Source organism: Lathyrus oleraceus, chromosome 2 (genome assembly GCF_024323335.1).
Source record: "Lathyrus oleraceus cultivar Zhongwan6 chromosome 2, CAAS_Psat_ZW6_1.0, whole genome shotgun sequence".
NCBI lineage: Eukaryota > Viridiplantae > Streptophyta > Magnoliopsida > Fabales > Fabaceae > Lathyrus > Lathyrus oleraceus.
In genome coordinates this window covers 489,471,296-489,484,098 of record NC_066580.1, presented here as the reverse complement: position 1 = coordinate 489,484,098, position 12,803 = coordinate 489,471,296, and the positions used below count along the sequence as shown (strand labels likewise).

The following is a 12,803-nucleotide window of genomic DNA, read 5'->3' as shown; positions in this document are numbered from 1 at the left end:
AAGTATTTTCTTGGTATTGAGGTAGTTCAGTTTGATGGTGGTATATTCATCAGTCAGGCGAAGTACGTGATAGAAGTGTTGAGGCGTTTTGGAATGGAGCATAGCAATTCCGTTGAAAATCCAATGGTTCTAGGATTCAAAATCTCCAAAGATGAAAATGGTATTGAGATGGATGGTTCATTCTTCAAGCAGTTGATTGGGAGCATGATGTACTTGACCACTACGAGACCGGATATAATGTATTCAGTAAGCTTATTAAGTAGGTATATGTCAAGGCCTACAGAAGTTCATCATTCGTCAGCCAAGAGAATTCTACGTTACTTGCAAGGTACAACAATGTTTGGCATTCTTTACAGAAGGGAAGGAAGTCATGAGTTGATTGGTTTTACTGACAGCGATTATGTCGGATCAGTGGAAGATAGAACAAGCACCTCAGGCTACGTTTTTATGCTAAGTGGAACAGTTGTGACTTGGTCTTCTCGAAAGCAATTGATCGTAACACTAAGCACAACCGAAGTTGAATGCATTGCAGCTGCAGGAAGTAGTTGTCAAGCAATATGGATGCAACGGGTGCTAAAGAAGATTGACTACATAGGCAGTGAGAGTACTGTCATCTTTTGTGACAATAGCTCAACAATTAAGTTGGCGAGGAATCCGGTGATGCACGGCAGAAGCAAGCACATTGATGTGCGCTACCATTTCTTACGAGAGTTAGTGAATGATGGAGTTTTGCAGCTTTAGTTTTGTGGTACAAGGCAGCAGATAACCGAAATTTTCACCAAACTGCTCAAATTGTAGCTATTTCGGGAGCTAAGAAGGAGGCTTGGAATGCGTGAACTATCACATGTTAACTAGCTGCAAATGCGGTCTAGTTCAAGGGAAGAAATGATAAGTCTTTAGTCAAATAAGAGTCCTAGTTTTTAGGATAGTTTGTTGAATTGATTGAGTCAAGTTTGTTTCCTTATTTCTAGCTATAAGTGGGGTGTAGTTTGTTACTGCATGTTTATTTTCTTTCCTATTTATTTCACAACATTTTTCAAGAAATAAAGTCATTCTCGGTGCTATTAATTGTTTTCTATTGAATTCTTATTGCATCTAACACCTTCTTTCTTTAATTGTCGTAATTATTTATTATCTTTTATCATTTTAGTAATTGAATATCCTTTAAATTAAATTTTGTACATATCTTATAATTGAGTACAATTCAATAAATGATATTTTGTATATATAAATCAAATTATTAGAAAAAAAATCGATGTAAAATGGTTTAAATTAAATTAGAAAATATTTTTATCCACCCTAATTGGTCAATTATCCATTAATTCAAGAGACGGAATTAGTTGAGTTTAAAAAGTACTTGTAATTACATTACCCAAGAAAACCATTGGCAGATTATGGATTATCTATCTGTTATTATAACTAACGGAGTCCGTCAACAAATAAACGCAACGTTAGCGACGACTGTTAGTTTCTCTAATCGTACTACGTGTTAGGTACGAAGAAAACCAAACGGAGAATTTCACAGCATCTTTCCATTTCACTATTTCAAAGATAGAAGTGTCTCTACCTTTCCACTCTTCCTATTTTTGTGTATAAATATATATCCATTTCACAAACCACTCACCAACAACAACAACAAATCACATTTTCATTTCAGCTACTACTCCTTTTTTACTCTCTTTGTTTGTTGCATTGTATGGCAGCCAATTCGAGTAGCCGATCGATCACTGGCTTCGGGAAGCGAGTTTTCAACCAGATCTGGAACTCCAACTCTGCACCTTCTCCTCTACCAATCGCATCTAGGTATAATTTTTCATCATCGTTTCATTTTTGTTCTTCAGTTTTAGTACTTTACTCTGTTTTTGTAAATTTTATTTGTTTGATTTCTCTTATTTTACTTGATTTATACTATAATAAGTAGTACTATTAATTGAACTCTAAGTTCTGTTTTGCTAATTTATGAACAAGTTTTGTGATCTGTTCGGTTTGTAATTGTAACTACTCGAGATTTTTCATATTTGGAGTTGTTTGTTTTCGTACGGTTGATTATTTATTGCGATTTGCGAGTAGGTTATGATTTTCGGAGATCATTATCGTTGTTTTAATATTTCGATTTTTGTTGATTTCTACGGGGAAATTTTTCCGAGCAGTGAAATTGAGTCGTGGATTATAGAATTTCTAGAAATATTCTTTTAATTTTGAGTTAATCTTTATATTTATTTTTATTTTTTTTGCTGGAAAAAAATTAGGCTTAGGTTGAACGTTGAAAACAAGATTCTGTTAATTTGTTTTTCGTTTCACTGGATTTCTTCCACTGAATTTTTTCTTCTTTATCTGCAATCTTTTTATCCTAAGCTTTATCTGATTCCTCTTTAACTTTTCTTTGCTGACATCATGAACTAGTGTAGCATTGCCTTTCTGATTTTGGATCCATTTCACTTTTTATGAATAATTAATGTTAATTTCCTTCAAACTTGGAGTTTCCTGCATAGGAATTAACTTCATTCTCCAGTGCCGTCTGTGTATGGTTATGAAAATTTTCCAATAACTTGTTGTCATCATTTGGATTAAGCAAAATGTAAAATGAAAAAGTAATAATAAAAATTAAGGCATGTTGAGTTCATTGATTGCTTTTTATCTTTACGATAATATACGCCAAAGTTTGATTTGACAACGGCAAATATCGTCCCTACAACCTTCCTTTGTCGGAGAGGAAAGAGAGCGATTAGGGTATCTTTTTTGCTACTCATCCATCCACCTCCTCAACCCACTACCATGTCCCTTTCAATATTTATGTCCCCAGATTTGTACCCTCTCAACTTGTTGTATTGTACTCAAGGCAATGCTTTTCTTATTACTATTTTAAATATAATTAAAAAAAGCTTGGCGTATTAAATTAAGTTAAATTCAACTTTTTCTGATAGATCTGAAGATAGCTTCAATTTCTTAAAAAATATTTTGGTTTATCAATAATAATTTCTTAAAAAAATATTTACTGGCATTATTTTATTTGTAGTCGGTTTAGTTAACAAAGATAAACGTCAATTTTTGGGTTTTCCTTAGTCAACAAAAATCTTTTGGTTAACCAATACGAAATAGCCGCTCTTTTCCTATTTATTTGGCTTGTATCGAGAGTTTTGTCAACGTGTAAATTAGGGATAAGATCTATGCTTTGTGGGTCCAAGATATTTCCTTTGTTGCTATCTTGTTTATGCATATTATTTACTTATAAACATTTTATGTTTATGAATGGCTTATGTGTTTTAAAATTGATACTTATTCTTCTGGTATATGTGTTTTAAAATTGATCAATTAATGTTTGAATGCCTAACTTTAATAGAGGCATTATGTTCGTCAATAGTGCCATATACATTGTTTGCCAATGTGCATGGAATAAGTGAATTATTAGGATATAGTATTAAAATTAAAATCACTTATGCACATGGATCGAATAACAGGAGAGTTAGTATACGTTTTTGTTTGTTTGCATATACAACGCGTGTTCCATGCTTTCCATAAAATTATACTATTATTTCATCTTCTTTTTTGGATTTATTATTTCTTTAAGTAATACAGGACTTTTTATTACCCTCGCATGGTACTGTATTCTAAAAAGTTTTATCATTTATTATCTATTAAGTTCTATATGTATTTTTTCGGTGCATAACAACCTGTCCAAGTTAGAAACTCTTAGTGAAAATTCATATACTTAAATAACAATTATGTTATGGCTGTAAACTATTTTAAATATTTTTTTTCTAGTTTCAGTGATAATATATATGGGCGGTGGGGATAAGGTCGTCACGATGGGGTTGTCCAGTAGGCATAGTGTGGTCAATGTGCTATAGTGTAGCGGTCTAAATTTTGTCCGTTATTTTCTAGTAAGTTGCGCACATATAGATAAGGTCTCGTTTAAGACGCATATGTCTATGTTATCTTTTCTTATAGGTACATCTGTGTGCATAATGTCAATTTAGGGCATGGGAGCTAAATTTGACTTATCCTTATTTTATTAAGATTTTTTTTAAGTGAGTTTGTTTTTAAAAATTGGTATAATATACAAAATTGTATATTTTATAATATAAAAAATTCCGGAGAAATATTTAGATAGATTTATTTGTTTAAAAACTTTATATGAAATATACCACTAGTATTTTATATTTTTGGTTACGACCCAGAAGATGAGGGCGTGGAAAATGTGGGCATAATAATACATAAATTACAAAAAGTAGGTGGATCGGTTGGTAGTTCAAACCGCACTAAAGTCGAATATATCCATCACGTGATCACTAATCTTTGCTTTGACAACTAACCATCCATGTGGATCACTAATCTTTGCTTTGACAACTAACCATCCATGTGGATCACTCATTCATATCCAGTCGCTATTGTTTATGATTTGATCTCTTAGTCACCCAGGAAAGGAGAGTATATCTTAACAAAATTGGGAAAGATGGAGTAGTTTTTTACAGAACTCTAAAAATGTTTCAATGATACTACAATTTAGTCTATGGCAATTAATATCTAATTAGTTATGTTCCTTTTATTTGACTGGAATACAGGAGGGCAGCATACAGTTCATTGTACGACAAGAACGTTGATGATCACAGTCACTCCGGGCCAGTCCCTGATGATGTGATCCAGGCAACTCAATCCACCAAATACTGGGCTCCACACCCACAGACTGGTGTATTTGGGCCCCCAGGCGAGCAAGTCACTGCTGGCTTCCATTCAGCCTCCACTGCGGATGCAACTGCTGCCGTTGCTGCAGGAGGCTCAGTGCTTGAGGAGAAGGCTTGGTTTCGCCCCATCAGCCTTGAGGACTTGGAGAAGCCCCACTCCCATCCTTAATACTTGCCTTTAGAAGATAATATATGTATATGCGTGTGTCTATACACTAATAAATAAGGGCAGGGCAGTACTTGTTACCGGCCAAGTGTGTGGTTATTCTAGCTTGTGTATTTTTGTGCTGAACTTCATAGTGTCAGTGTGCAAAGACTGCACTGCAGGTTGATGCTCTTTCAAGAGTTTGGACCTAAGACACCTTTTATTATACTAGTACATAGCTAGACATGAACTGCGTTCATATGCATGTAAGCTTGTTTTTGCTTTTGCTTTTATGCAGCTTTAATGTTAGACCTATGGTAAATGTTGTGCTTATGGTGTGGTCGCTTAAAATTTTCTTCTTATTGGTAACATACAATAGTGAGAATCCCAACACTATGGTTATTGTACCCTTAACCCAATCTGTCGTTGCATCGTGCAGTTGTAAACTATTCAAACTCACAGAACTTTCTTTACCCAAAACTAAAATCTACAAGTGTCAGTATTACGCACTTATATATTTTATAATCTAATACTATACCACCAACACCATTTTGGAGTTTTTCAAATGGTTTAAATGTGGTAGCGAATGTATTTTATAATAAATATTTATATAAAAATGCATAATCGGAACAATACATCGTGACTTAGAATTATTTTTAAGAAATTGTTAATTTTCTAAAAATTATTTTCCAGAATTGGGCTAATATATGTGGAACTTATTTTTGAAGACTAAGAATTATATTTGTCAAATCTCTGAATTTTTAATGCTATATAATATTGTTGATTTTAGTTTAAACTAGAGACCATCGGTTAAGTAACATTTCACGTTTTTGGGGTTCTATGAATAAAATAGTTGAGACTAAATTATTTTTATTAATTTTTAATATTTATATTGTATGCTATGGAAAAAATAAGATCTGGAAGAAAAAAATTGAAAACCATGGATCAAATATATGTAGCATTGGATCATTTCTGGAAATTTCGGTGGGGGGGAATCCATAGAAACTTTTTACTTGAAAACCAATGTTGACAAATATGAGGAGGTTGTCTAGTTGGAAAGGAAAGCACATTTCACTTGGTGGTATAATTGATTTGATTCATTCATTTTTGTTCTGTTTACCTTAATTCTTATCCTTCTTCAAAATTCCAAAAAGTTGGCTAAAGAACTAGTAATATATATTCAGAGAAACTTTCTCTAGCATTGTGTTGACCGAAACTTTCTCTACCCTTTAAAGTATGATCTTATGAAACACTCACTTCAACACAAATCTCAATAAAAGAGAAAAGTCACATAATTGTTAGCAAAGTGTATCTTAGCCCCTTACAGGGGTGAGGCGTGTCTCCTTGAGCTTCTTGATGGTGCTAATGGGCCCCGTTGAAGCCTGTCAAAGCCACTTGAGCTATCACCATTTAAGGGAGGTGATCAAAAAGGTGTGGAAGCAACTAAATGGTCGGTCTAACAGTGTTGTCTGTTGGTAGGTGATGACGAAGGTGATTGAATGAGTTGATTATAACACAGGCATAATTTAAATGAACCAACATTAACAATACCATATACCTTGTGTTTCAGCGGTTTCTAATTTCAATCCTACATAATCACTTATTGACTTTGGGCTCAGCAAAATAACTAGTGAAGCTCTTCCACTGACTAGTTCAACAAAACTGATTAACTATAAGGCAACCGTGAAAAGAACCTATGATCATAACATAACAACATTCAGATAAAGACCTATACTTTATTAAAAACTAACCGAACGGCTTTACATGCAGTACTAACATCAGGCATGAAACTTGTGTGAATTTTCATCTTCAGTTGATGTTTGATGATCTGAAAATGCATGTATCTTCTAGTTTAGTGCTTGCTCCTCTTTTCGTCGTCGTCTATGCTGTCATTCAAGCGTTGCTTGTATTCTAAAGGCCTCTCAGAATCTTCCCAACCCCCGATGTCTCTTGATTCGGCAGATGGTAGGTTTTTCTTTTCATTCTTGCTTCCCTAAATCACAATTTACAACATTTGAGAATTGAGATCCATAAATATAACTTTTCAACAGAAATACACATATTAATTTACATTAGGACATAATGCACGGCTTTATTTTAGCGGTGAGGAAAGTACCTTAGACATATCTTGATACCGATTCAAACGGCCTTTCTTCTTTGTACCAGATGATTGCTGATCCATAATATTACTAAATAGTTGAAACCCTTGGATATCTCCGTTTTTTATGCTTGCTTCCAGCTGCAATGTAAGTTAATCTATCATTACCAAAAGTTCAAACACAATAAAAAGTGTCACTTCAAAAGGATTTGTCTTCGACAAACAGCATGACACTTGATATTTTCAAGCCTCATGATCAAGCAATTGGAAAGTCTTTGTTTTTTGTCAGATAAGCAATATATTTGCTAATCAAAGTTCAAAAATCGAAAAACAATAGTTGCAAATGAGCATAGTAAGGAAAATGTAACAACAATAAAAGCAGTGGGATAAGCTAAGCTAAGCTTAAACCTGAATGTGAACAATGCAGAAGAGAATGCTAGCAATAGGCAGCCAGCTTTCCTCGGGCGAAATTGATAGATTTGACCTGACAACGAATCAATAAATCCCATCATACTAAAATACAACCCATTTATTAACATATATTAAATTAAAATGCTGTTTGGGTAAAAGCAAGAAGAAGCTTAACATATCCCTAAATCAAAAGGGTAACATAAAGCACCAGGTGTGCTCTAAAACCCAACCCAATGCGGTAAAAACACAAAAGCCGCCCAACTGACAAAACCCGGGCAACAACAGAGCCAAAAAAAACGTACCCTACCCTACTCTACCCTTAGAAAAAGACCTGAGACCGGAAGCGGCGACAACCTGAAAGAAGAAAAAAGAGGTACAAACTTGCCTCCCAGAAAAATAGCAGCCCTAATTTGGGAAGCTAAACCCTCAAGCAACTAATGGTTTAGACACAGGAAAGGGTCTGTCAACCACTCGGTGAAGGAACATGATTAAAAATTTGAACTTATATGGAATGTAGCAACATAAAACTCGCAAATGGCTTCTTTCGCACATAAATGAACAGCTCAGAGAGACTATATGCAGTAAAAAAAATCTTACAGTCACATAGAAAAGGGGTATATGCACAATTCATTACGGCTCACAACATAATTGTCAAATCAAGATTACAGAGTCCTGCATAAAGGCTTTTAAGCCATTATCAGCCACTCCCTCTTGTTTGGTTAGTTTTGTCTTAGTGACTGGAGTCGAAAGTGACTGCAGATATAATCTATTTCCATCAACAAATACAAGTTTGCATCTCATGTTAAAAAGGATTCATGAACCAAATAAGAAGACAAATTCAGTTTCTGATACCAACACAAACAGAACACAACAGTAATGAAATCAAATCACAAGTTCAAATCAGCATGTAATAACAATAAAAGTGCAACTAACTCAAATCACAAACAATATTATAGAAACAACTCAAATAGAAGAGAAACTGAACAAACTGAACAAGAAATGCAAATACCTGAGATAAGGAGCCAAATAAACAAGCGAGTAAATAGCATAACGTCGATTTCCAGTATCAATCCACGCAAAAATCCAACTCTATAATCAATTAATCAAATCAATTTCAGCAAGAGAATGGTTAAACGAGAACGAGAAATTGCGAAAGGGAATTTACTTACGAGCCAATTGAAGTACGGAATGAAACTCATTATTCCCATAACTGCCAATCTAGTATCCGTTGAAGTGATAGCAGATTCTTCCTCTTCTTCAGTGGCAACAGGTATCGGAAAAACCAAAGAAGTGAGCATACAAGCGCCGATTGCGGCGGCGAAAGGAGCGTCGTCGGAGAAGACCGCTTTGCAGCAACTTTTTCTATAATCGCTTTTGGATTTGAAGTTGCGTTTGAGTTCAAGAATTTGGAAGGAGTGATGTGAATTGTTAAGAAATGGTTTATTGAATTTGAAACAAAAGCGTGAATGAAGAAGGATCATAGTAGAAGAAGGAACTGTATTCATGGTGATGATTATTGTATCTGAGTTGAGTTCAATTTCATTGAAGAGAGTCAAAATAGGGAGAGACAAACGGCACCGAAAATTTGTTCTCGGGAACCAAATGTAGAATACAGATATACGATTAGTTGTATACAGTGTACTGTATACCACATGTATCATACGGATACGAAGAAAGAAGAGAATTTAATCCTTACTCTGCCTAAGGCAAACAATAACAGTTTTACTTTTTTTTTTATAACTTAACTTTTTCCACCCTCATTTTCAATTATTTTAAAATTCAGACTTCAACTCACACAATTTTTTTAATAAGAAAATGGGTGATTCATAACAGTGTAATTTTTTTTTATCATATCATATATCATGTTAAATATAAAAATTAAAATTATTTATACGTATGGACGGATCCACATTTAAGCTAAATGTGACTTTAGTCACACCAAAAATTTCCATTTTTTATATGTTACATTATGTTAAACTTTATATATATATATATATATATATATATATATATATATATATATATATATATATATATATATATATATATATATATATATATATTCCAAGTCAATCATAATAGTCCTCGGTCATCAATTTAAAGAGAATTATAATTCGTCTAGAATATTCGCAGCACAGAAAAATTACGATACATAAGAATACACAATCATCATAACTTTTGACAAGACTGTTTATTTTTTTATTTTATTTTTATGACGTGTATGACCAAGTTAGCTTTTTTTTTTCTTTTTTTTTTTCATATTGGTATTTTAATTTTAATTTATTTTGATTTTTTATATTTAAAGATGAAAAAACACAAACAAAAAAATTAATGGATTTGAACAAAAAAATAGTTTTTAGTTTCTTTTATGTTTAGCCACACTAATATATAATGTCTGGATCCGTCCCTGCTTGTATGACATAATAAAATGATATTTTTTTATTGAATGACAGTATAAAAATAGTATAGAAACTTTTTTACAATGCGATAGCATCATCATTAAACTCTTTCTTAATAGGTAAAAGTTTTTTCATAAAGATCAAAATTTTGTGACGCACGCAGTAACACAGTCATACAATAATGAAATGAAACAATAAGATAGAAGAGAAATACGTGTATGTATGTACCTTTGCAGCCAATTATGACCATCTTTTGAGCAGTATAGATACCATATAAATTTCCTTTCGGTTAACCAATTAGGCACCATAGAATTCAAATAAATGGGGAGTATTTTCAGGCAGTTGATAACTCACCATTTATGAATTATTATAAAACTTAACACTTGAATTTATCTTTTTATTTTAGATGATTAATATCTTAATTTATTTCATTTTGCTCTTTTTTAGTAGTTCACAAAGAGTACAATAGATGCTTTTTTTGTTAGTTTTTATGCATTTGTTACTTGTGTAGAGTTAGCTTTTGATCATGCTTGGCACGACAGTTCGAGATGGCGTTTTAACATCCAACTTTGAGAAGAGGGAAGGGGCATAACAAATGATACAATGGGATATACATAAAGTGAGCATTCATAGTTGTATGGCTTATGTGGAAATAATATGTAGAATGAGGGTGTTTGGATCAAATATGAAAAGGGATAAGATCAAGGCACTAGAGGATAAAACTTTGTACCATACTACACCCACTCTAGTGTCGTGTCCGTATTCCTCCTGCAAAGGACATTATTGCCACCTGATTTCCTGTGCCACTAACCTGTCACAAGATACTTTTTCTCCTACATGGTGATTGTATATGACTCTGCATTGGTACAAAATGGAAGAATTGGAGGGAATTATGTTGATTCCTTTGGACCAGAATTTACAAATATCTATAAGCCAATGATCCAAGACAACACAAAAACCCTAGTTGGATGTGACTATAAAATGACCTCTTGGAGGAAAATAAAAGAGGTTCAGCATTTTAGAGAATGAAACACTTAGAGAAAATTAGTGAAAAGAGTGAGCTAAACAAAGTGGGTAGATTTTTCTTCTCATCATCTTAAGTCTATGCTACCAGTATCTGGTGTGACAGAGGTCATCTCTTGCTGATTAATAGTTGCAAGCAGATGAAGAAGTTACTCTCAGGTTTTCATTTCTTTTTCATTATGTGTTTAAGAATGCTTAGCTTAGGAACCAATATTGATGTATGTACTAAGCTCAGTATGAGCTAAAACCTTTTATATTCATTAATGTGAAGTTAATATGAATTAGTCATTTGTGTTAAATAATGTGTTTTTAGTGCTTTGTTTTATCTTATGTTAAACTGTTATAAATTTGTTTCTTTGAATGATCAACTTAGGAAAAGATGCAAGCTTGTTGTTGTGAGAGATCCAACAACAAGTGGATTTCATGGTAAAAGTGATTAAAAATAGTAGGATAGAGATATTCACTATATTAACTACTTCATAGATAAAGAACTATAATCATAGATGATATTCGAATAAAATCAGGCATGCACTAAAGTTACAAGTGAGGCTTAGAGATTTGTCCCTTTGCTTTATTGTATATGTTTCACCTTTTATGGCACGACATAATGTATCTTATACACACACATCTGGCAAATTATATTAATGGATCATTGCCCAGCATACTCTCCATTATTGAACTCAATTACTCTCTTTAAACTGTTATTGACATTGTTTGCTGCCAAACTGAACTTGTGACAACCATAAATTATTTTTACGTGCTCATGCTCATTTACAAAAGATAGCTTTACAAAATCAATCTAAGTTATTTTCCACTCCCTATGCGTTCGACATCCTTCATAATTTATCACTTGCTACTTTAGACATACATGTATAATTGCATGTGACATCACACGCTTTCAAGCCCCCAATTTGTTAGCACTGTCTTTAGGGAGCGTGTCAAAAATAACATTTTGGTTTTGCATAAAAACATTATTTCTTTTTGTTAAATGAGCATTTGAGCTTCTAATGTTTTATGTACTCTGGGTGACACAACACCATGAGAGTGAGCCCAACTTAATAAATTCCAGTCTTTGTTTATTTTATTTTTAGATGATAATATGGAGGATTGGTGAAAACTAACGTTTTTTTAAAGAGTTGTGTCATGGTTGTGACTAGTTATGAGAAAGGGAAGTGTTTAGTTGCATCAAAAAGAAATATATATATATATATATATATATATATATATATATATATATATGTGTGTGTGTGTGTGTGTGTGTGTGTGTGTGTGTGTGTGTGTATGGAAATATTGAATATGAATTAAAAAGGAAATATGACGGAGAGTGAAAACCAAGAAAACAACAACACATGGAGCCACATGTATGATATCACTAAAGTTTCCAAGGAGAAAAGCCCAACCAAGCTGAAGAGCCCAATAGAAACAAAAGAATCAACTACTGTTGTCATGACAGAAGCTGTTAGTGAGGTTTCTAAGAAGGTGAAAGGGAAGACTAAGGAACGAGACAAAGGTGAAGTGAAGAAAGATGATAGAAAGAAAAGGAAGAAGTATGACGAGGACAAAGCCACCAGGAAGAGCAACAAACTTAATGCCTAGTTGGTATTTCTTCCTTAACTCTTCCAGTTGATGAGTCATGGTGTGCCATAACTCACGAAATGATAGTTAGAACATTGTCCTTACTCTATGTTTAGGGGTGTGGTAGTTTCCTTCATGACTTCAGTTTACCAATAAAAGCAATCATTATCATCTATCTCTTAGTTTGGTACTTGTATCAAATTATTTATTAATAATAAAAGGCATTTTCTTTATTACGTTTGTTTAATAAAGTCCCTAGAATAGCTAGTCCGTTTAATGTATTAAGTGTGACTTAATCATGAGAACACATTAAACATAAGGACACTATTCTTAAAGTATCCGTAGTCGAGCTTTATTGTGAAGTGGGATGACATTAAAGCATTAAGACTATTATGTTTGTAGACTGATGATCACATCTCATGGATCATGGATAAAGAGTTATCAAGTCTTAAACATAGGTATGAATATTA

At 33.3% G+C, this 12,803-nt stretch overlaps 2 protein-coding genes across 2 annotated transcripts; one reads left to right on the top strand and one right to left on the bottom strand.

Annotated features, from left to right (window-relative positions):
- The first annotated feature begins 1,507 nt into the window (after positions 1-1,507).
- Positions 1,508-5,160, top strand: LOC127120865 (late embryogenesis abundant protein At5g17165). Its single transcript, XM_051051444.1, has 2 exons — positions 1,508-1,803; positions 4,563-5,160. Exons 1-2 carry the CDS (start codon positions 1,697-1,699, stop codon positions 4,849-4,851), a joined length of 396 nt encoding a protein of 131 aa, XP_050907401.1. The 5' UTR covers positions 1,508-1,696; the 3' UTR covers positions 4,852-5,160.
- Positions 5,161-6,352: 1,192 nt separating this feature from the next.
- Positions 6,353-9,015, bottom strand: LOC127120863 (uncharacterized). The gene is made up of 5 exons (XM_051051443.1): positions 8,506-9,015; positions 8,346-8,425; positions 7,334-7,409; positions 6,944-7,066; positions 6,353-6,820 (listed from the first exon to the last, which is right to left on the bottom strand). The coding sequence occupies exons 1-5, from the start codon at positions 8,995-8,997 to the stop codon at positions 6,680-6,682; spliced, it is 912 nt and encodes a 303-aa protein (XP_050907400.1). The 5' UTR covers positions 8,998-9,015; the 3' UTR covers positions 6,353-6,679.
- Between the last annotated feature and the right edge of the window lie 3,788 nt (positions 9,016-12,803).